Source organism: Anastrepha obliqua, chromosome 3 (genome assembly GCF_027943255.1).
Source record: "Anastrepha obliqua isolate idAnaObli1 chromosome 3, idAnaObli1_1.0, whole genome shotgun sequence".
Lineage (NCBI taxonomy): Eukaryota > Metazoa > Arthropoda > Insecta > Diptera > Tephritidae > Anastrepha > Anastrepha obliqua.
In genome coordinates, this window is record NC_072894.1 from 120145711 (window position 1) to 120168885 (window position 23175).

The 23175-nt window shown below is 33.9% G+C and overlaps 3 protein-coding genes across 6 annotated transcripts; 2 read left to right on the forward strand and 1 right to left on the reverse strand.

Moving 5' to 3' along the window:
* Positions 1-1185: 1185 nt before the first annotated feature.
* LOC129241006 (probable G-protein coupled receptor Mth-like 14) lies at positions 1186-13766 on the forward strand. Of its 4 annotated transcripts, none has more exons than XM_054877117.1 (7): positions 1186-1354; positions 2040-2173; positions 2418-2759; positions 8277-8738; positions 8798-8961; positions 12697-12904; positions 12997-13766. In XM_054877117.1, exons 2-7 carry the CDS (start codon positions 2052-2054, stop codon positions 13241-13243), a joined length of 1545 nt encoding a protein of 514 aa, XP_054733092.1. In that variant the 5' UTR covers positions 1186-1354; positions 2040-2051; the 3' UTR covers positions 13244-13766. The 4 variants fall into 4 exon arrangements, with proteins under 4 accessions (XP_054733092.1, XP_054733091.1, XP_054733096.1 ...); XM_054877116.1 differs by lacking the exon at positions 1186-1354 and adding an exon at positions 1364-1685; XM_054877121.1 differs by lacking the exon at positions 1186-1354 and adding an exon at positions 1364-1685 and having other exon boundaries at positions 8798-8949.
* A 2458-nt stretch (positions 13767-16224) lies between these two features.
* On the forward strand, positions 16225-17641 carry LOC129242319 (exosome complex component RRP43-like). The gene is made up of 3 exons (XM_054878898.1): positions 16225-16296; positions 16764-17354; positions 17413-17641. Exons 1-3 carry the CDS (start codon positions 16280-16282, stop codon positions 17621-17623), a joined length of 819 nt encoding a protein of 272 aa, XP_054734873.1. The 5' UTR covers positions 16225-16279; the 3' UTR covers positions 17624-17641.
* On the reverse strand, positions 17628-18846 carry LOC129242320 (mitochondrial import receptor subunit TOM20 homolog). The gene is made up of 3 exons (XM_054878899.1): positions 18613-18846; positions 18471-18549; positions 17628-18267 (listed from the first exon to the last, which is right to left on the reverse strand). Exons 1-3 carry the CDS (start codon positions 18740-18742, stop codon positions 17955-17957), a joined length of 522 nt encoding a protein of 173 aa, XP_054734874.1. The 5' UTR covers positions 18743-18846; the 3' UTR covers positions 17628-17954.
* Between the last annotated feature and the right edge of the window lie 4329 nt (positions 18847-23175).

Consider the following 23175-nt stretch of genomic DNA (forward strand, 5'->3'; position numbering starts at 1 on the left):
GTTATGTTATGTTATGTTATGTTATGTTATGTTATGTTATGTTATGTTATGTTATGTTATGTTATGTTATGTTATGTTATGTTATGTTATGTTATGTTATGTTATGTTATGTTATGTTATGTTATGTTATGTTATGTTATGTTATGTTATGTTATGTTATGTTATGTTATGTTATGTTATGTTATGTTATGTTATGTTATGTTATGTTATGTTATGTTATGTTATGTTATGTTATGTTATGTTATGTTATGTTATGTTATGTTATGTTATGTTATGTTGTGTTATGTTATGTTATGTTAAAGTATATTATGTTATGTTAATGTTAACTCATTCTCTATATCCATACAAAATATCTATCAAACAAATAAAATTAAAATTTTGTTTTGAAAATTGCAACCATTCCATCAATATTTTCTTATGACGTTGTCACGTTAAACTATCGTCAGTAAACCGACTTTACAGACAACCTCTTTTTTTATCAAGCAAAAATTCTCAGAAACATGAATTTTTTCGCCGAGTGAACCTTACCCTCAAAAAAGGAAGATAATAAAAAAAAAAATTTAAACCGAATTTGCAGCAGTTCTTCGTTAACAACACACCGTAAAGGAAATAGATTATAAAAAACGAGCGGAATTTATATTTTTTATAAAACTGCTTCTAATTAAAAACCGTGTAATTGTGAAAGTTTGGGGAATTTTTTTAATTTCAGTATAAAGTTTGAACTTGTTTTTAAATGGGGTTTGCTAGACAATGAGCTCTCTCTTATTTACAAAAAAAATATATAATGAACATTAAAATATCTTATAAGAGAAATAGTCAAAACTGGGCTAAGTGTTGAGGTGCTATCGTCTGTTGCAGGCTGTATCTATTATACATACTATATATAGTATAAATTCCGTTAGGCTGGCACATACAACGGTTAAGTAAACAAAGTTATTAAATCGACATTGACCGCCTTTGCAATATAACCCAGTAGATACTACATAAAATCACGACGAAAAGCAACGAACTATCGCTAAATTTTCAAAGGCATAGTGATATTGGTTAGCAAATTTCCCTAACACAAAACCCTTACCCTTATCTTATCAAAAACATATATACCAGAATTCCAGTATCAAGAAACTCAACATTATCCAAAATGTGCCTTCCTACTAACAGCTCATTCATTACCCATTTCTCGCCAATTTCAGGCAGTCAAATCGATTGCGAATGCAAAAAAAAATTATCAATTGAACATTTTTGAGCAGAATAACAAAAGAAGAGCGCGAATAAATAAATAAATAAGTAGATCGAATTGAAAGCGCGTTGGAGAAAAACACCGGTGAACATTACTCACACACATTTTTTCGAAACCGTGAGTAACTTCATTTCTACGAAAGAGTTCACAATTCTTTCAAAGACTAATAGTTTCTGACACCGGATTTAATTACTTAATTGGATTGTGTGCGAATTGTTTAGTTGTCTGAAATAGATCTGTGCAGCGGTTCCAGTATAAAATCATACTCGGTCTAAGATGTTGGAAATAAAGTGCAAAGTGCTTAGTTAAATTAATTAAGTAAACACATAGCAGCATATACACATGTACGAAATTCATACGTACATAAATGTGTATGCGTGTACATAATAACTTTGGCTGCCGAACCAGCAAAGCGAGTTTCATGGAGCCATAAATTAATTACCTACAGGTGATCGCACAAATTTATGTAGGCAAATTTAGAGAAGTGCACAAATTTTTGTTAAAAATTATTTAATAAGCGTATTTCAAAACACATACATATATATGTGCGTGTAATCATGCATGACGCTATTGCACTCGACGCCTTGGCCAATAAATTACATATTTTATGTGAAGTTTTTGCCGCAACGCTGTGAAGAAATACTATCTGAAAGACTGATAAGAATACCTCCGCGAACAGTTTGTGATGTCATGATACGAAAGAATTTTTAATGTGAATTCAATACATAAAACTAAAATTATTATTAAATTATTTTTTCTTTAACTATCTACATATATTTTTACACGTACATACATATTTTAGGGTAATGTAATCATGTTCAATTCGCTAGTACGTGTGCTCATAGTAGTAGTCTGTGTAGAAGAATGTTGGAGCTTCAATAGAATTTTATCGCAACCCGCCATCAATGGAACAAACGATACGCTTTCAAAGTTCATGTAAGTTGAAAATAATTTCTCAATAAGTAATTCCCTCATGCACAATTAGCACATTCAATTTTTGACTCAAATATGTGGCTAACGTACAATACTTGTGTGCGTATGTATGGTATATGTTTGTGTGTGTATATAGATTCATATATACATGCATGCATATGTAAATAAATACAATAAGTTACTTGTCACGTTCAAATACAATTTATGTACATATATAACTAAGTTTATTTAAATTTTTTTACGCTAGAAATTCTATTGAGTCTGCGGCAGCAGATGAAGCTTTTAACTATCGCACAACTACAGAAGCATCTCTACAAAGTGCAAATGGTGCTGCAGTGCCGGTGGATTGTTCACAACGCAGCAAGAAAGCGGAGCAACCGCTACCTAATAAAAATTCGAGGCTGAAGAAATGTTGTCCTCATGGCGAGGGGTTGAGCATTTTTCATGACAATCAAACCGAAGAGTTTTGTGATTCGACTAATTTTCATTTCGAACCAAGTATTATAAGTGCAGTGCTGTATGACAATTGCATTGAGGATGATGAGACTGTGGTGCGTTTGGAATACGAAATTGGGAATCCTTGCAATTCGTAAGTACATATCGCTCCTTTGCTGGAAGAACGCCATAACTCAAAAAATCAACAACCTAAAAAAAAAAAGAGGTTGTCTGTAAAGTCGGTTTACTGACGATAGTTTAACGTTACAACGTCAATACAGATGTAATGGTTGCAATTTTCAAAACAAAATTTAAATTTTATTTGTTTGATAGATATTTTGTATGGATATAGAGAAGGAGGTAAATGGAATCGCAATGGAATAGGTCAAGTTACATTTATCATTTTCATTCAACATTTATCAAATTCATGAAAGATATGTTCAATTTCGATTGTGCATCAGACGTTAATAAGTCAACAACACTAAGAGGCAACATCATCGATTTGACTTTTTCAAGACACATTACACTCGAAACACTCCCTTTCATTTCCTATCATACTTTTCCTATCATCGTCCTATTCTCAACAGAGAAATGGTTCATTACCATGCACACAGGTAGAAGGCATATGCAAATACAAATATGTGAATTTACATACATATGCGCATATACATACATATATTTGCTCACTAAAGTAGGACAGAGCCAGATGTCGAACGTTGCCGAACGTGGGGGCCGATTGTGCTCTTTGTCGTTCCTTCCGCGCTCTCGCTTGCAGTTCATGCAAGGTAACGACCATGAGCTAGTTAACGACGAATGAGCAAGATAACGACAATTGAGCAAGATAACGACACATTTTTTCGTGCGTGCAGCCGGCTAAATCGAATTATAAGATGTTATCACGTCAAAACACTTCATCATTTTTAATTTAATATGTATCCCTAAGTACTACAAAGTCCACATTTTAATCTAATGGAAGAAGTTTTTTTGGGTTATGATCTTTTCCAGCAAACTAGTGGTATACATGTGTAGTATTTAATTATAAGAAGTCTTAGAACGACGACGTTGTCTTGAAATGCATAACATATAATGACAAAAAGCTATAACCTCAGGGATGATAGATTTCCAGGTTTAATTTCCGGCTATGAGGAAAAACGAAATAGAACGAGTAACCGCGGCTGTTACGTCACCGGGGGTTCGGCAGCAGAATTCTATCCGCTTATTTCACACGTTCAATCAGTTGTTGTTCAGACGGCAACGAAGTAACATTAGCGAGAACTGTGTCGATTTTCTTCATGTAAACAAACCGTTGTCATGAACCCGGTTACGTCAGCCAATCAGCTGTCTCTTTCAAATTCGCTGAGAGTCGATTAACGGTTTGATATTGGGCACACCTTCTGCATGGTGAAACGATTTTTAGAGGCTCTTTAACAGACCAGTATTTGGCTCTGAGTGAATCTGACAGAGTCAGCTGATGGGCTGACGAAACAGGAGATGTGTTTACAAAAAACTGAGATTGTGTTGGTGATATACCTAAAAAATCAACTAAAGATACTTCGTTGCCGTCTGAACAACAACTGATTGGACGAGTGTGTGAGTACAAGTGAAATGATCGTGCAGAATTCGGCTGCCGTATCTCACTTGTGACGTGGCTGCCAAAGTTTCTCTCACATTTTTTTTTCACGACTAAGCCATTTCTGTTTTTAAAGACCAAGCCTTTTAAATCTATCTTGCACCTTCTGATTTTTTTTTACCATGCTATAACGTTACTTCGTTCCTCTAACAAAACTATGCTAGGAAATTCCACCACACAAAAAGACAAATATGATAATACTAATTAGTGTCAACAGTTTTTTTGTATTTCGAAGTTTACTACCGCATGTTTGCTTCAACAAGTTGTAGCGCCTCCTCGTCCCCCTACTTAGGATCAGTTTATTAGTGCTAGTTTAGTTGTGGTGAATTTTTAAACTAAGCTAATTCGTGCGAGCGTTTAAACTTAGTTTAGCTAGAGTTAAACTTGAACTTCAAACTCTGAAAACTGGTCCTTAAAATCACCCAGTTTATTTTTCCATGCAATAAATGTCTTCTTCTTTAAGTCTGCAAAATTAGGTATTGAAACTTAGTTTAACTGGAAAGACTAGTTAAGCTAGCACTGAAAAAGTTCAACAAAGCGCACCAATCGTTTCTTCCTCGTATGAGTACTAACCAACACCGATTAGAAATAGCCAATGCAGTGATACTCTTCTCCACTTAACCTTTCCAACAAAGCCCGGACATTTCTTTTCCTCTCCAGCAACAGAAACCACCAATTCGATTGGAGAATTCGCTTTGAAGTTTGGAGCATTTTATTTGGAGCATTCGCTTAACGTTACTTAGCCAGTGGAGCCGCTGGATCACTAGTCATTGCCCTATGTCCATATCGCTGTGAAGCTTATGCATCATCTGCGATGTTCAACGATGCTAACGCGCTAAGACTCATAAATCTCTTACGCAAATCCTTCTGCTAAACACTAAACCACTAAAGCCACCGAGTCCGTCGGATGTTGAAACGCATCGTGCAAATTTGAGCACCATAAATTAAGGCAATCAAGACAATCATTTTTTGAAGTGTGGTTTTGCTCACCACAAGAAAACTTGACTGCTCAATTGAAGCAGCCGAGGTATATAAAAAGTTTTTGATGCGAATAAGATTGCAGCAATATTTTTGAAATAAAAGTGACTGAACAGCGTAAAAATACGGTTATTAGGCAATTTTTTTAATTTTACTCTAAACCTTCATACTCTGCAGCCTTTACTGTTGTGAAATATTTTTTATTTGAAATAAATCAAAAGTACGCTTTCAAGTTGTCTTCGTCTGCTCGGTTCTGCACTGCGTATGCGCAATCAACTGCTTGCTTCAGTTGCTTTTACAGCTTGTGGTTTTCCAAATGCAATGGGACTCATTATTTTAAGAAGCATAGGTTATCCCTTTAGACGTGATAACGTCTTATAATTCGATTTAGCCGGCTGCACGCACGAAAAAATGTGTCGTTATCTTGTTCAATGGTCGTTACCTTGCTCGTTCGTCGTTAACTTGTTCATGGTCGTTACCTTGCATGAACTGCAAGCGGAAGCGCGGAACGAACGACAAAGAGCACAATCGGCCCCCGCATTCGGCAACGTTCGACATCTGCACACCTACTTGAGTGAACATATATATGTATGTATATGCGCATATGTACATATATAAATTCACATATTTGTATTTGCATATGCCTTCTTATTAATTATTATTAATTTGATTTACTTGAAGAATTTAAAATAAAACCAAGTGTATCATCATCATTCTTACCGAATTTATAATTAGTGACGACTAGTTGTTAATAATACCTGTTGTTTTAATGTTATTATTATTAATTTTTTTATTATATTATTATTATATTATTATTATTTATTATTATTATTTATTGTTCCACTTTCTTAAAATAAACATTACATTTCATTTTTAATCATTAACATTAGAACGTACGACAGTGACACTAGGTCGTTTGTCGGAAGAAAAAAGAAAATCTTACATTTTACATATGTTACTATGGTACTATGTATTGAATTCGCTTAAAATTAATTTCCTATATTCTATAGCACCAGTGATGAACTTAAATAAGTTATTATATCCAGAAGGGCCAACACCATTTAAAATATCTATGATTTCATCTCGGTTTAAACTATATTTTCCAAAAAATCTTTGACGAATTCTTTTAAGTATCGGGCATTTTCCTAAGAAATGTGTGATGTCTTCTAATTAATTTAAGTTACATAAAGTGCAATTTAATTCCCTTTGGCTTCCCAAGTATATTAAATCACATCCGGCTTTCATAATCCACATAATTTTATAGATTCCAGTATTATCGTTTAAATAGCTTCTGGCGTTGTTATGGTCTAATTCCTTATATAATCGGGTGCTTTGGTGTGCCCTTTCCCATAAAGTTCGAATATTCGAATCATGAAGATTTTCTATTATTGAAATTATATTTCCATTCCACTCTCTTTTATTTGAAGTGCCCCAGTTACATGTTATATTTAACTTTTGTGCTAGATTACTAATTTCTTCAACCCAAAATATCTGTTTTTCTAAAATCTTTTTTGATAGTATATGAGGCAATCTATTATCATCATATTCAAATAACGTTTTGAATATATATTTTAAGTGAAGCTGCAGTGTATACAAATGAAAACTTGGAACATTTGTCTCCAAGAGAATGCAATAAGATGGCGTATTACTCGGGAGATGAAGTACCCTTTTTAAAAAATAAAGTTGAATTTTGTCTACTTCTTCTTTTTTTATTATATATGAAGGAAAAAATGTATGGTAATATTTACCACATATGTACCTTATAAGATATGTTGTATACCAATATATGTACATATATAAACATGCATACATACATATACTTTGGTTCAATTTTCATAGTCTAATATACAAATGTCCTATGCGAAAACATATAAACATGCATATATGTACATATACAATTTTGCGCAATTTTCAAAAAGAGCAAGTCTATATGTAAAGATGCATATCAAATGTACGAATCTATTCTGTACGCAAGCAAATGTAAGCTAATGTACATTGCTTGAACTGCAAGCGAAAGCGCGAAACGAACGACAAAGAGCACAATCGGCCCCCGCGTTCGGCAACGTTCGACATCTGGCTCTGTCCTACCTGAGTGAGCATATATATGTATGTATATGTATGTATATGCGCATGTGTATATAAATTCACATACTTGTATTTGCATATGCCTTCTTGCTGTGTGCATGGTAATGAACCATTTCTCTGTTGAGAATAGGACGATGATAGAAAAAGTAGGAAATGAAAGGGAGTGTTTCGAGTGTAATGTGTCTTGAAAAAGGCAAATCGATGATGGTGCCTCTTAGTGTTGTTGACTTATTAACGTCCGATGCACAATCGAAATTGAAGATATCTTTCATGAATTTGATAAATGTTTCGTCATTTTTCACGTTTGTGTAAATTTAACTTGACCTATTCCATTGCAATTCCATTTACCTCCTTCTCCATATCCATACAAAATATCTATCAAACAAATAAAATTAAAATTTTGTTTTGAAAATTGCTACCATTACATCAGTATTGACGTTGTCACGTTAAACTATCGTCAGTAAACCGACTTTACAGACAACCTCTTTTTTTGATAATTGTGAAGGTTGTAACTTGATGAATGCATTGCACCTGACTTCAACTAAACATAATTTAAAAGTTAATGTTATTGTTGTTACAGCATTAAAAACTCTCTAACATTTTAACTTTTTTTGGGAATGCTGCTACTGGTGTGACAACCCTTGGTCGGATATAAATCCGAGTCATTCCAGTAGCGTGAACCCCTCTGTCGTGGAAACCTTTGCAAGTTAATGAATGATTCCTCGTGCAACCTGTAAAAGTTGTAAAAATAGATATTTCCAAAACCTATGCTAAGAGAAAGCTCGGGTGTGCCTAAAATCGGTCAGCTGCATACTTGTTTATAGACAAGTTAGATTATACAGAGTGCTCTTAAAAAGAGTGACCACTCTGCCTTTGTGTGGCTTTTAACAGAAGAATAAATATGTATATAATAAATGGGGAAATATGCAAAGGGTTCAACCATTTTCAATTTGTTTTTTATTATTATTTGTTTTGCAGGTCTTTAATTTACAACAACGACGATGATACATTTTTCGTTTTACAAGATGGTTCTTTGCTCATTATGGACAAGTATGGCAATGACAGTTATACGGTGGAAAAGTACTATTGCCTCGACATGGACAATGTGTCAGGCATCACCTACGCGATCACCTGCATCACAGCCATTGAAGAACATTTAAAGCGTGGGCAAATGATTGCCATTGCTACTTTGATGCTCGTGTCTATTCCGTGTTTATTAACTGTCAGTTATCTACATATAAGACTGAGAGAATTGCGAACTGTACATGGATTGTGTCTAAGTCTGCTGTCATTGAGTTTAGCTATAGGCTATTTCCTGCATTCGTTGGTGCACATATTCAAGAACGATTCAATGAGAGTTGGTTATGTAATACAATTTTTCATGTTAGCTTACTTTATATGGTTTTTCTGTCTCTGTTGGAATGTGTTGGTAAACATTTGGTAAGCTAGAAAAGTTTTAGCAAATTCGATTAATTCATAAAAATATTTTTATCATTTAGGTATCGAATCCCCAGGAACAAGAGGCGAAGTAAAGTGCAAATGTGGTGCGTTTTTAGTATAAATCTTTTGATCTGCTGTGGCATTGCGGGATCATTGGTGGCAATGACAGTTCATAAGGGATTGCCTGGTATGCCGTCCTACTTTGTGCAAGGTTTGACAGCATGTAAGTTATTTTTAAATAGAATTTTTGTTTCCGCAGTAGCTTACTTTTGGGTTTGCTGCCGCTAGTGTGTTTAACACGTTGAGTGCCATGTGAGTCCAGGTTGGTCTCACAGTGCGAAGAGACTTTCAGGCCTTGTCACCACGAGTCTTGGACTTGGTCTCACGGTATAATGTGTGAGATTTCGGTTTGTGCTGATGCAGCTGCTTCATAGAGGCTATTAGTAGTAGTGTATTCACGCCATACTAGAGCCATTGCATTGTTTATGTTGCTTCGCCTATGGGTATGAGACCAATGTCGCATCATATGGTCTACATTTTGTTGAACAATATTCTATTGTATTATGTAAAAAAAAAATCGTGGCCGGACGAACCCCATTTTTTTTGTTGTATGGTGGCACATTGTCAAATCCCATGCAAATAGCATAACCCCAACACTTTTCAAACTCTTATTTCTCACGGTATCTGTGTTGGGTTTACATGCATTTTAATATGGAATAATGGCAATAGTTAAAAATGGCAACATTGTTGGGGAGCATGTCAAGATCAAGACAATTTGATTGGCTGCCGGCATTTAAAATTTAGATATTCGAGTACATGGTGAAAAGATTTTTAACAGACCGTTATTCGGTTCTGATGGAAACAGCTGATGGGCTGACGTCACTTGTGTTGTGCTTTTAAAACTGAGATTATGTTGGTGATATACGAAAAAAATCAACCAATAACACTTCGTTGCTATCTGAACAACGACTGATTGGACAAGTGTGGAATACATGTGAAATTATTGTTTAAATTTCGGATGGCGATAAGATTGTGTTAAAGAGCAAACCTTGTAAATCTATCATCCTTGATAGGCATGGTGAAAATATTTTTAGAGGTGTACTACCTAGCAGATCGTTATTCGGCTCTGAGCGAATTTGACAAATATGCTGACGTCATTCATTTTGTGTTTCACTAAGCTAAAGCTAAATTTTGTGAAACATAAAACGAATGACGTAGAATCCTTACAAATTTTTTTTTTGCCATACCTAACGAACAATCCTGGTATCTATCATCCTTGCTTGATACGAGTGTATACTCAAACATAGATATACGTAAACAAATTAATTACACAATTTCTATCAAATCCGCCGTGAAAACAGTTGACAATTTTTTCAAACCCAAAACCAGCAAACCCAAGACTTGGCTTTGGTGGAAACGGATTATAAGATAAAAAGTATTGAAAATAAATTTAATTTAATTATATTATATTAAATTGAATTCAGTTAAGTTAAATTAAAATAGATTTAAACAAATAAATTAGAGAAATTTAAATGTTATGAAATGACTTCAAACTAAAAGTTAAACAAAAAATTAACAGAAACGTTATAATAATATTAGGCAAAATAATTAAAAATAAAAATTAAATAAAGAAATTACATATAAAAAAATTAAATAGAAATAAATGAAATTAAGTAATATAAAATGAAACAAAATACATTTAAATATAAAGTTAATTGAAATTACATAAAGTTACACTAAACCAAATTCAATTAAATGAAAAGGGTCCTAAAAAGCGGTTCCGAATTCTGCTTTACATTATTTTTTGTAAAAACAAAATAATGTGGAATTAATATTCTGAGTATAAAAATTCTATATACAAATTTATTTCGGGTCATAATTCTGTATTTTTAAAGTACTGTAAGGAAAACATTATGTTATGTTTTCACTGAAAAAATTTCTATTTATTAAAAACTCAAAAAGAAGTAAAAACAATTAGAAAATCAACAATAATTATCGATGTTAGAATATATACATACAGCTGTTGACAGCTAATTAGAAACGACACTTATTTCAAAATAAATTTTCCATTTTCCTTTTAAACACATATTTTCATAACTTTTTGCCAATCTTATTTAAACATATGATAAACTTAAAAACTAGTGGAAAACAATTTAATCGCAATTCTTTATTAAATATATATATATATATTGTATATTTTAAAGCATGTGAAATGCACGATTTGGATAGGGCAACTAATTAGAAACAGTAATGTATTATCAGATCAACATAAAGATTATGTTAGTATTTGGTTCCATAACCCTTTTGCTTCAACACTGCCTCACATCGATTGCGCATTGATGTAATGAGATTCTGACAGCGCGCCACAGGAATTGCTTGCCATGCCGTTTTTACCTCCCCAAAAAGGATATCCATATTTGGGATATTTTTGGCACTCACGGCTTTTTTAACGTCACCCCAGAGATGCTCTATTAGGTTTAAGTCCGGATTGGATGATGGCCATTCCAAAACATTGGTGGAATTTTCGTCGAAAAACTGTTTCGTCAACTTTGCCGTGTGCTTTGGATCATTATCCTATTGAAACTTCCATATAACAGGCAAATTTTCCTCAGCCCACGGCAAAATTACATTTTTTAGTATATCGACGTATTTCTCCTTATTTAAAATTCCATCAATTGTATGAATTGGGCCAACACCACTCCACCAGAAACATCCCCACACCATGATTGATCCTCCACAATGCTTCACTACCCGTGAAAAGTAGCGGGGATTGAATTCTTGGTGGATTGGCCATCGAACATACCTTCTACCATCTGGGTCTATGCGATTTATCTTGGTTTCATCGCTCCAAACGATATATTTCCATTGATTTGGAGTCCATGACCAATGGGATCTCGCAAAGACTACTCGCCATCTCCTTTGTATCTTTGTTAGAAGGGGCTTCTTGCGTGCTGCTCTGCCATGCAGTCCAGATTCGGCCAGACGCCGAGCAATTGTCCTCTTGGATATTTCGAAATTTGAATTTCCCGTTGGATGTCAGTGGAAGTCTTTTTTGGGGCTCTTTTGGAGATGATTGCTATCTTGCGGTCAATTTCTGTTGAAGTTTTCCGGGGCCTTTTCTTACGTGGAACATTGTCAACAGTCTTAAAAAGTTGGATATGCTTTAAGGCGTTAAAAACCATTTTTTTTGAGCATTTGACTTGCTTAGAAATTTCACTATACGACTTTCCAGCTTTACGAAGGCCAAAAATGGAGCTGCGCAGGGGAGGTGTACAGCTGCTGCTTTTTCCCAATACACATCTTGAAGACGAATATTTTAGTTGCTTTTAAACAACCAATTTAAAATATATACATACCAAAAAGTCGATTATATTAGAATTAAAATAACACAACCTGCCGAATATGCTTCCATTGAACAACTGTTTCTAATTACTTGTCTCAGTTTATTTACCTTGAACTAAGTAACCCATGCACTGCATTGGATAATATTAGCGGTACTTCAATTACACAACTACAAAACTAGGCGCATTGGGTAGTAAATAGAGTAACAAAAGCAATGCAAATGATTTTAAGAGAAAAAAAAACGGTAAATTTAAACAGTTTAATATTATGCTCATCAAGCGTTTATCAAAAGAGAGCGTTTCTAATTAGCTGACAACAGCTGAATATGTATATTATGTTCAAGATGAAAGAAGCTAGGCATACCTAATGGGCCTGATAAACTACAAAAATTAACTTTGAATGCTTGTACAATTTTGTAGACCTGTGTAACCTAGTAGTTTTTTTTTTTAGTATTGTGGTGAATGCATAAATTTAATTTGAACCATTTCTGAAATTAACTCTAGTTATTGTAATAATATTGTCTTAATATGTTTCTGTATTAAAAAACTAAATTTTAAGTAAAAATAAAAATAATTATATTCAAACTCAAGTCCTAATCACTTCTTTTACTTTTCAGCCATACGCGAATCTCAACGATATTTCATACCACCCGTATCATCGCTACTCTTCTTGTCATTCATTGTAATGATAATATCATTTTTCGGTTTCCAAAGGATCAAAAAGCACAAGACAAATGCAGCGGCAAAAGATAGTAAAAATGGGACGCTTTACACAAATGTAACTACAGAAATTGATGAGATGAAATATGAGGAAGTAAAGAAAGAGTAAGTTTTACAAGTGTCACAGAAAACACACCTCAGTTAGTCAGAAAGTATTGAGTTTTTCAATATTTGTGTATTTTACTTTTTCTTTTAAGCGCAAAATGTATCAGCTTCTTGGGCGTAATACTTATCGTGTCTTGGCTTTTGGAAATCGTCACATTCTACTCACCTGGTCCGGAAGCCTACCTTATGGTCATGGAAATGGTGAATGGCTTACAAGGAGTGTTCATATTATTGATCTTTGTCGTGGTGCGGCGCAGACGCACCATCATTTTGAGATGGTGGTACGATAGGGGATCTCATAATGTTGAAGACGTTGAACTTACAGCCATAAATAAATAAGTAAATTAATCGAATTTGTGCATTTAAATGCTTGCTAAAATTATATGCACATAAATAGTTTAGACAAACACACAATCACGTATTTGTAAACATCTCAAAGATCATAACCATTTTAAACGTTAAATTTTAACAAACAAATCTTACAATAAGTTGTATTTAAATTTCAAAGTCACTAAAGATAGTATCTAAATATTTATATACCATGTGTTACTAACCTAAGGTTGAAAATAACTATTTAAAAAATGTATGTACGAATATACAATATTAAAAAATCCTAATAACCGTCGGCCCTCGGCAAGCAATGACTGGCCTCCGAATGCATTTCTGCCATGAAAAATCTTCTTGTAAAAACTTAGCTCCCTCTATTTGTGGAGCACAAATTGGTCAAACACCGAACAAATGGGTACGTACAAACAAGTACATATTTTAAACTGTATAAATAACTCCATGTACCAAAAAATGACCTCGTTATTATCCGAATAATTTATTTTAAATAAAATCACACCATGATTTATAATACGTATGTAATATTTCACTTTCTTAACATGTTCACTACATTGGTAATTGCTCTATTATACTCATCTGGCCACAGTCGCTTACTTACGGTTAATTCGCGAGAGAGCATTTAAGAACTTTGATAAGAAAAACACACAAACACAAGTTACTCAAACGTGTGAACTGAGTTACGGTAACCAATAAAAAAGTCTACTAAAACTTAAAATGAATAATACTGAATGTGTCTAATTTATTACTGATTTAAGACTTTTCGAAAATAACTTCTAAAATTACCAAAAGGACCGTATCAAAGCGGAAGCTGGTTTTATTGCGCAATATTTTTGAGTATTGCTTGAATGTCACTCTACTTGCTCAGAGGCAATTGTTCATTGCCGGCCAAGCGGCATTTTGGCTGATAAATATCTGCCCTTTTTATGGAAATGTATTGTGTGTATTCGTTCAAAGGTATCAAATAAGATATTTTTGAAATTTTTTATGCTGCTTTTGTTGATTTTGGATGCAGAAGCAGTAGAACAGCTGAATTGTTTTCTTCGCCTTGTGCATTAAGGGGGGGTAAGGGATAAACGCTAAAAAAAAAAAAACACTTTTTTCATGAATTTATTGTAGCGAAACGGTTCAAGTCAGTTTATTAAAAGTTGTTGCATATTATAAAGTAACATTTCAAGAATATTTGATAAAATTTTCATGTAAAAATATTGCAAAATGAGCGAATGAGAGCACATTTACGTAGACGTCTTTTCAAAAATACATTTTGCAGTAGTCAGCATATCTCAGCGAAGAATCATCTGAAATCAAAAAAATCGAATAATTTAGTTAAAGTATGAGTTAAACTTCCCCCCAACGTTTATTTTGACGATTTATTTTCATTTTCAGCCATTTGGTAGTCGTTTGAAGTAAAAAGTGATTTTTGACGAAAAAATGCCGCCATTTTGTAATGGCAAAAAAAAACGTTGGGGGAAGGTTTTTTATATGTAGGTAAAATATGTGTGCAAAATTTCAAAAGGATCGGTTGAGTAGTTTTCAAATGCCAATGACTACGCACTTTAAAAAAAAAGGTTCGAGAAAACCGCGTTTAAAGTTTTAAGTTATGAAAACGTCAAGAAAATACTTTTTTCTCTCTACTTACACGGAGTCGTCGATTCCAGCACCATAGAGTATGTTTCCACTAGCTTTGTCATTGTCTTTAGCATCTTTTTTAGCAAGTCTACGAGCTATCCTGCCCTCCTTAGTCTGTTGATGGCATTTTTGGTCAGATCTTTCGATGCGAGTTTGGTCCACTCTTCTCGCATATTCGTGAGCGCTTGGCCCAATGCTAATCCCCATGTCATACATAAACTGCAGCAAAGCACCTGTGCCTTCATTAAAGGTGCATGCAGCTACAAAAGAATGTACTAGAAATATTTTTGGAGCAATAGACAGATACAAAAGTATACCTGAGTCCGCACTCAGGTATACGTTTGTAACGGACTACGCGCGCAACTGCTGCGTCTCGGCAGATGTTTGAGGCGGCTCGGCTTTATGCTCTATAACTTAAAAAGTTTTGCTCGGATTGACTTAAAATTTTAACACGGTATTTTTGAAATGTTTTACTACAATAACATGCAAAAAAAAAATCGATTTTTATCCCATAATGTGTGAAAGCTGCCAAGTTTTGAAATGAGCTCATGGGCTCTCTCTCTCAAAATGAAAGAGTTTCGCATCTTATTACCTATGCTAGCGATGAATCTTACTCGATAACTTTGTTGTTGTTTTCGCATGCAAATTTTTCGTCAAGTTAATTGAGCACAGAGATATCGAGCGGGGAAATGTCGAATAGAAGAGGCTTATATATAAATTGCTCGTGCGGTATTAATTTTCTTACGTATTCTCTTTAGAAAGACAAAGAAAAGACAAACAACTGAGGCAGCTAGCACAAATTAGTCATTTGGAGAAAAAAATGTTATTATTGTTGCATAAGTCAGGGGTATAAACTTATTATCAATTGTCAACTCAATAAGATACATATATACGACGAGTAGCAATTTTGATGGGCAAATCACCTACAGATGGCTTATTCAAACCCACTCCAGTAATGATGACAGTCTTCGACGAAATGAAACTGCAAACAGCGCATAAAACTCTTTATCAAGGCACATTATTAGTAATAGCAATAGGGTTGGAATTTTGATTTGTTTTCTATTTATTTGATCCCTAATTTGTCATATTGGTTTAAGTTACTCTAAACCTTCGATCTTTGTTTATAGATTTTGACATTCTAGCCAAGAATATAGGAGAAATCGTACATGCATATATATGGGCACAAAGGTTTATTTATTTTCTATACCGACGCCACTCAATAGTCAAAATCGCCAAAAATAGAGTAAGTAGCAGTTTTCCGAAGGTGTCACCTTCTATATTCTTAACTTTGTGCATTACAGTAGGGAGTATGTGTCTTTAACGTTTGAAAATTCAACCTGATACACCCTGTGCTTAGCACATGATTTGAATTTAATGAAAGTTTGTGTTATTTATTAATTGGACATGGCTGAACAACACAAGTAAGTTTATTTTTGGTAAATATAAATGAAAATAGTGAAAACAATGGCGATTGAGCACCAAACAAAATTAGTTTACATTGCCAAAAATCATTTCAGCGACTGCCATTGCGATAGTAACAAAATATGCTCAGAAAATTTGCTGATTTGTTTTCTGCGCTCCGAGTCCTATCCTAAATGAATTTGGGTAATGCACATAGAATAACTATTGCTTTTGTACCCAGATAAAACACTTGCCAATCTTTTTTGGGTACTACTGGTATATCGTGGCACTGGTGGATTGGCAGTAATTAGCCAAAGATAAATCTGATTCGTTCAAGTGACTGTCGTAAGAATCGGATGAAGGCTGTCGCAGCTTTCACTGCCTCGGTTCTAATAACAGAAGAATAATATACATTTAATAACATGAATAAAATGCGTAAACAGAAAAACTAGGTAATTGAAAACATTTTACTTTTTTGCAATTTCAGGTTGATATACCCTGTGAAACATTTTCGCGATTTTGTCGAAAACGACATTCGTTTAGATGGTCGCACATTCGATAAATATCGTCCAATCGGTGTGAATATTGATTCATTCCAACATTCATTGGGTTCAAGTGCAACAAAAATTGGAAATTCAAATATTTTATGTGGCATACGAGCAGAGTTGTCTAAGCCGCGTCCTGCCACGCCACTTTCCGGCTACATTGTACCTAATGTGGATATGTCATTCACATCGTTTTCGAAGGCTACAGCAACTGGTAACAATCAAAATGTTGCCGAAATATTGGAATGCTTTATATATAGAATTCTGAATGAGTCGCACTGTTTGAAATTAGAAGATTTGTGCATACATCCGGGAAAGCTGGTCTGGTGTCTTTATATAGATTTAATTGGCTTGGAAGTAGATGGTGGCGTATTTGATGCTTCAATTCTAGCTTGTGCCTCAGCGCTTAGCACTCTAAAATTGCCCAAAGTTATATATGATGAAAAAAGTGGTAAAATAGAGATAGGCGATGAAATGAAGGAGTTGCATTTAGATATTTTTCCCGTCGTCAGCACCTACAGTATCTTTGACAAGTAAGTATATTTTGAAGGATTTGATAATGACACATATATCGAACATATGATCTTACAGTGTTGTGCTGGTTGATCCCACTCATCGGGAAGAGAGTTTATCAAGCGCAGTATTCAATTTGGGGGTGCATGAAGACACAGTTGGATTGTTCCATAAAAGTGGGGGAGTACCCATTTCGGTAAAAGAAATACAACATTCCGTAAAAAATGCTGTAAAACGAGAACAAGAGATCACAAGCCTGTTAAAAAGTTTAAAAAGTAATAAAGAATAAACAATTTGTAGTATCTTAGATTCGTAGTTTAATTGCTACTGACAACTTCAGGTTTATTTAACATTTAATAACTTCCATTTTTAATTCAAAGTAAATTGCCAATTTATATATAGCTACATGCGATGGAACATTTATGAGTGTCTTCATATCGAAGCCGTGAGACATTTTTTCTATTTACTTTATATTTATTTTAAATGTTTAAGAAGTATTTGTACATAAAGCATATGTAATTAACCATTCCAGATAGATACATAGGCAAACAATATAAGCATATATATGAATATCTATACATTAAGCAAATTTCTTTCAAGTTGCAGTATATGCTCAACAACTATTCTAGATCATCAATCAAAACTGCAGAGTGGGCACTATCAAGCCCAGTAGGAATATCGGCGCCTCCGATCGAGTTTGCTGTAACTATTTTTGGTGTGTCGCTCATTTCAGCATTTGCACGATTGCCAAATTCTTGCATTTTAAGAATCAGCATAGCAAATACTTGTGCAGGTAGGGAAGTCTGCAACACTTGCAAGAGACGGGCCGGTTGTCCGCACACTACGATGGCATTTGCAAGATGCTCCACACCGGTTTCGAATTCGCCCCGTGCAATTAAAGTTTCTCCCAATTGAATTTCCTGAAGGAAATACCTGTAAGCAAAATTTTTATAATAAACATAGTATTTTCCATACGCAATATAAGTAATTCTACGATATAAACCAATGACGCATTGCTAGCAATCATTCCACACCCTGTGCCTAGTTCTATTACGAACTCATGTTTAGAACTATTGCTAGGCATTGGAAAAAGCACGTTGAAAATTACATAAGTATAAATAAGGCTTAATAAATACCTCTCAATTGCTTCGTGGTCATTAAGATTTGGAATTCCACTACGGCCAGTATTTCCACTTTTGCGATTTCGACGCCGACCTGAAATATTTTTTTCTCTACATTACACAAACTTCACGCTGTTTTACTGTTACCATCACTTACGCTCTCTGACTTTCTTTTTGTATTCTGGGTCAGCGCGTCGTTTGTTGTCAAAATAAATGCAGTATCCAATAAAAAGTGTGCCCGCAACTCCGGCAGCTATGCCTATCGCCGTTTTATTTATTGCATTCATATTAAATGACTTAACAACTTAAATATTATTGAAAATATCTTTGTCAAATAAGAATGCAAAAAATCTTGACTTATTCCAACTTGCTGCGGCACAGAACGGGCAGAGGGAACGATATTGGAAAAAACACAGAGGATGCCAAATTCTTAATTTTGTTTCATAAATAAGTGTGCAAATATTTTTGAATAGGGTGTTACCTCTTATCTACGCAGGCCAAACTTAATGATTTGGTACTTATATCAGACAATGGCTGCATTAATTAGACATTCCATGCATACGGAATATGTCTTTCTATACTTTCTTGTTAGAACATTCTGGATATTATATTACCAAATATTACGACCGCATTCTCTTAAATTCTTCTTACATTCCCATGACAGCCGGTTCTACGTTACCGGAATGACTTGGGGGTTTTCCCGACCAAGTGCTGCCGTTTCACTCATCTAACCCTGTCTAGTGCATCATACCTCAACCTTCGTCTATACCCCCTGGAGCAGCTCTATGCAGCAAGATTGCGCAACAACTTCTCTTAGGGCTGGCATTGAGTTCAACTCAGGACTCAAAGAATATTTCTGCTGAGTTTGCCAAAAATGGCTCTACCTAAGCTCAACGTCGGTTAGATGTATCGCATTCTCTTCATTTTGGGGAATGAGATTATTCTGACCCAAGAATGATAGAAACAATATTGCGCCCATCAGAGAGTGCGTGACGTCACATTGGCCGAGTTGAGCAATGTTGCCAACCATTTGCTCTTCGCAATAATTTTAGTGCTTTTTTATATATCAAAATGCAAACATTTTTATGTTGGTGTTTGTTTCTTATTTTCAGTTTAAAGCTGCCGAAGTTATAAGTTAAAAAAACTTTATTATTAAACAAAATAATGTTAAAAAAGTTCACTCTGAGAAGATTTTAGTGTTAATGAAAATTTGTTGGTTCTTATAAAATTTGATATTTTGAAAGTGTAAATTTAATTCTTTGCTCCTTTTAAGGTTATGCAAGAATATTAAATGGCCTTCTCTCAACTCTTCTAATCAATGAAAACCCTTTTACACATTTTAAAAAGCGTTTGAATTTACTGAATACGAATTCAAACCATAGTGGTGTAATCGTTTCTTCCGGTCCTCAATCCTTAGTGGTACATAGGGCATCAAAAGTAATCAAAATACTAAATACTTAAGAAACTATAACGGCATTTTTACAAAAAGAGTACCTTATCTTGTTACATAACCTCAAATAGAGCAAAAAAAATCGTTCCCTTAACAAACGAGTTTCTCTTAACAAAAAAACTCATAAATTAAATTGTACATAACCATAACACATTTATTAAAAAAAACGCACATTTTAAAGACAATTTGTTGGTCATACAAAGTTCTTTAAGTAACTCAATAAAAAATTGGTATTTTATTTTCTTTAAATGGGCAATTTAGTGCGTTTTTGTATCCAAAGCTAGGCAACGCTGCAGTAGCGAGAGAGAGATTTGACTGCTGAAAGCAGAAAAACACCAACAACAACTGCAATCGCGGCTAATGCGACCCAGATGTTAAAAAAAAACTAAATAAAACTGAGTGAATTATTGAACTAAATTTTAAAAATTGTATATTTTACAAAATTATAAACATTACTTTTAATTAGAACAGGCTAGGAAAATGTCATGAAGAAGAAACTCAAACTCCGAGACTAAATAACAAAAAAAACCTAAATCAAGTTACGAAAATGGTAATTTGGCCATACTGCCGGACGTTTGCATTTGGGAAAGCAGCATGTTAAAGTTCCATATGCTAAATGAATATTGCTGGCAACATTGGAACTAAAGGTTGTAGAAAAAATTTTCTCTGCAAAATAAAAATTTAAAAAGTATTTAGGGAGTCAAATAAACTTAAAAATATCAAACAGAATAATAATCAACTTTATGCCACTTAATGCAAATGGCAAAAACAAAAGGATCAACGGTGGCTAAATTTCCCTGTGTGGTTTGCAAAACAGATTGCAGAGAGAAACTTGAATCCATTTGCTGTGATGCGTGCAAATTGTGGACACATGCGTAGTGCACCAAGCTAAATAAGGAGCAGTACAAACTACTGGAAGAATCCGATAGGGAGTTCAAGTGTCACAAATGTGATCCCAGCTTCGTAATTAGTTTTGGCGGCAGTTCGAGTCTAACCTCAAAAACAGGCAGCAGCAGAAGCAGTAATGATTCAACGATGATTAAGGAGGTATTGAGCGAAATAAAAGAACTGAGAAAGTCAGTCTCCTATTTAAGCAGTCAATACGACGATATAAAACAAATAGTTGCACAATATAACCATGAAATTGCAGACCTTAAAAAAGAGAACAGGTCGTTAAAATCCAGGCTAGAGCAGTTGGAGAAAACATCATTTCTATTTGATAAACATGGCCATGACTCTACAGGATGGTTGCTTGGACACTCTGGATTAGGGGTGTGCGAATCCCATTCGATTCGATATTCGAGTCGAATATCGAATAGTTCGAAATATTCGAATAATTCGAAATATTCGAATAATTCGAAATATTCGAATAGTTCGAAATACTCGAATAATTCGAAATATTCGAATAGTTCGGAATTTCCGAATAGTTTGAAATATTCGAATAGTTCGAGCGATTTGAATTATCCGAAGAAATAAAATCCTAAACAGGTTATTCTATTATAGTAATTCTACATAATAAAAATAAAATAAATTTTCTTTCATTTAATTATCGTTGAATATAACATTTATCAATAACATTTTGAACAATATAAATAATTATAAGCTAATAAACTTTTCTAATTAAAAATTTCTTTCTAAGAATACGTTTGCTCACGTGTCTAAATAGAATAGCGTTATTTTATTTAAAATTTCGATATAATATTCAATCAAACATAACGAGTTATATTTTTATTTAAAAATAAAAAATATAAAATCACAATGTCTCCAGCAGTAGAAAACAGCCTCTCACTCTCAACAGACGTAGATGGAATTGGCAAATAACGTTGAGCCAGCATTGATAAGAGAGGATATTTAACTGATTCTTTTTTCCACCAATGAATAGGATCATCCCAAGGATCAATATCTGCTGAATACAAATATTGAATAAGTTCTTGATCAATGTCTTTCTCAAGGCGCAAGGTTACTGTTTCTTCTCTATTAGCTCGTCGCTGTTTCGTGAAGTCCCAAAACTTGGTGGGTTTGATTACAGGAGGTTCAGCAACAGTTTCATGTTCGTTTTCAAAAATATTGTTCGAATATTTATAGGCAATAATCTCTTCTTTTATATCTTTCTTTATGTCATCTTTCACCTTATCATCGGTTAAAAAGTAATCCTGATAACGAGGATCGAGAAATGTACATTTACGATACAACTTATCTTCCTCAATCTCACAAAACCTAATTTTTAAATTCCGGATTATATTTTTTGAAAAGTTATAACCCATAGGCATCTGAGACTCGTTATCAATCGTTGGAAGTCCCATCTGAACATCATCACTATTATCATCGTCATCACTATTTTCGCTATCAATATTATTCACACCAACGCTTGTCTCGTCATCGAAAGCAAGATTTTCGAAAGCTTTTTTGATATGAAATTAATGGTATTTTATTCATGAACTTTAGTATTATTTTTTCCTTTCCTAAGCAGATATATGTAGCTTCCAAGTATAAACTTGAATGTACACTCATTAAAATTAGAAAACAGGTTTAAGAACAATACTGTAGTGGAGAATTGTAATATGCATAAGAGATTAGTGATTAAACCATTCATCTAAGATAGAAATCATTTCATGTGTCGATCGATACGTACGATTAGAAGAATCGATATCATTTAAAAACCTATATCAAGTTATTTAAAACTACTAATTCTATAAAAATAATGATATCCTAACCGAAGATTAAACAATGAACTTTAAGCCATGTTAATTTTGCTTTTATTAGACCTGAAATCTTCAGAAAAATCGTTTAAAAAAATAAAAAAAAGCATGCACTCAGTTAAATATTCGAATTATCTGAATTATTTAAACTATTGAATTATTCGAATAGTTCGAACTATTTTAACCATTCGAATATTTGAGTCGAATCTCGGATCGAATAATTCGGTTCGATTCGCTTCGAATAGTTCGAAATTTCGAATATTCGCACACCCCTACTCTGGATATCAGTAGCAGCCGCTCGAATTCATAGAGATATGTTGACAATGCCGTGTGAAAAATTATTTTAAAAAGCCACTTCTGTTTTAAACTAAGAAACAAAAAGTAAAGTTCTACCGATTACAAAACTTGTTGCTAGCTTTGATTATAAAGTATTCTCATATATAACACACGAAATGTGGCCTCAAGGCCAAGTGAGAATACTGATCGACAACATTTAAATTCTTTGGTCACAGAAATTCTTTCAATCGAGTACCGTATTGAAACGGAATGGAACATGTCGTCCGGTATTGTG

Coding starts and splice junctions, on each gene's coding strand:
- LOC129241006 (XM_054877117.1), top strand. CDS start 2,052: ATGTTCAATTCGCTAGTACGTGTGCTCATAGTAGTAGTCTGTGTAGAA. Junction 2,760..8,276: donor ATTGGGAATCCTTGCAATTC/GTAAGTACATAT, acceptor TTTGTTTTGCAG/GTCTTTAATTTACAACAACG. Junction 8,962..12,696: donor TGTGCAAGGTTTGACAGCAT/GTAAGTTATTTT, acceptor TTTACTTTTCAG/CCATACGCGAATCTCAACGA.
- LOC129242320 (XM_054878899.1), bottom strand. CDS start 18,742: ATGAATGCAATAAATAAAACGGCGATAGGCATAGCTGCCGGAGTTGCG. Junction 18,550..18,612: donor CAAAAAGAAAGTCAGAGAGC/GTAAGTGATGGT, acceptor AAAATATTTCAG/GTCGGCGTCGAAATCGCAAA. Junction 18,268..18,470: donor GACCACGAAGCAATTGAGAG/GTATTTATTAAG, acceptor TTTTGCTTACAG/GTATTTCCTTCAGGAAATTC.
- LOC129242319 (XM_054878898.1), top strand. Junction 17,355..17,412: donor ACCTACAGTATCTTTGACAA/GTAAGTATATTT, acceptor ATGATCTTACAG/TGTTGTGCTGGTTGATCCCA.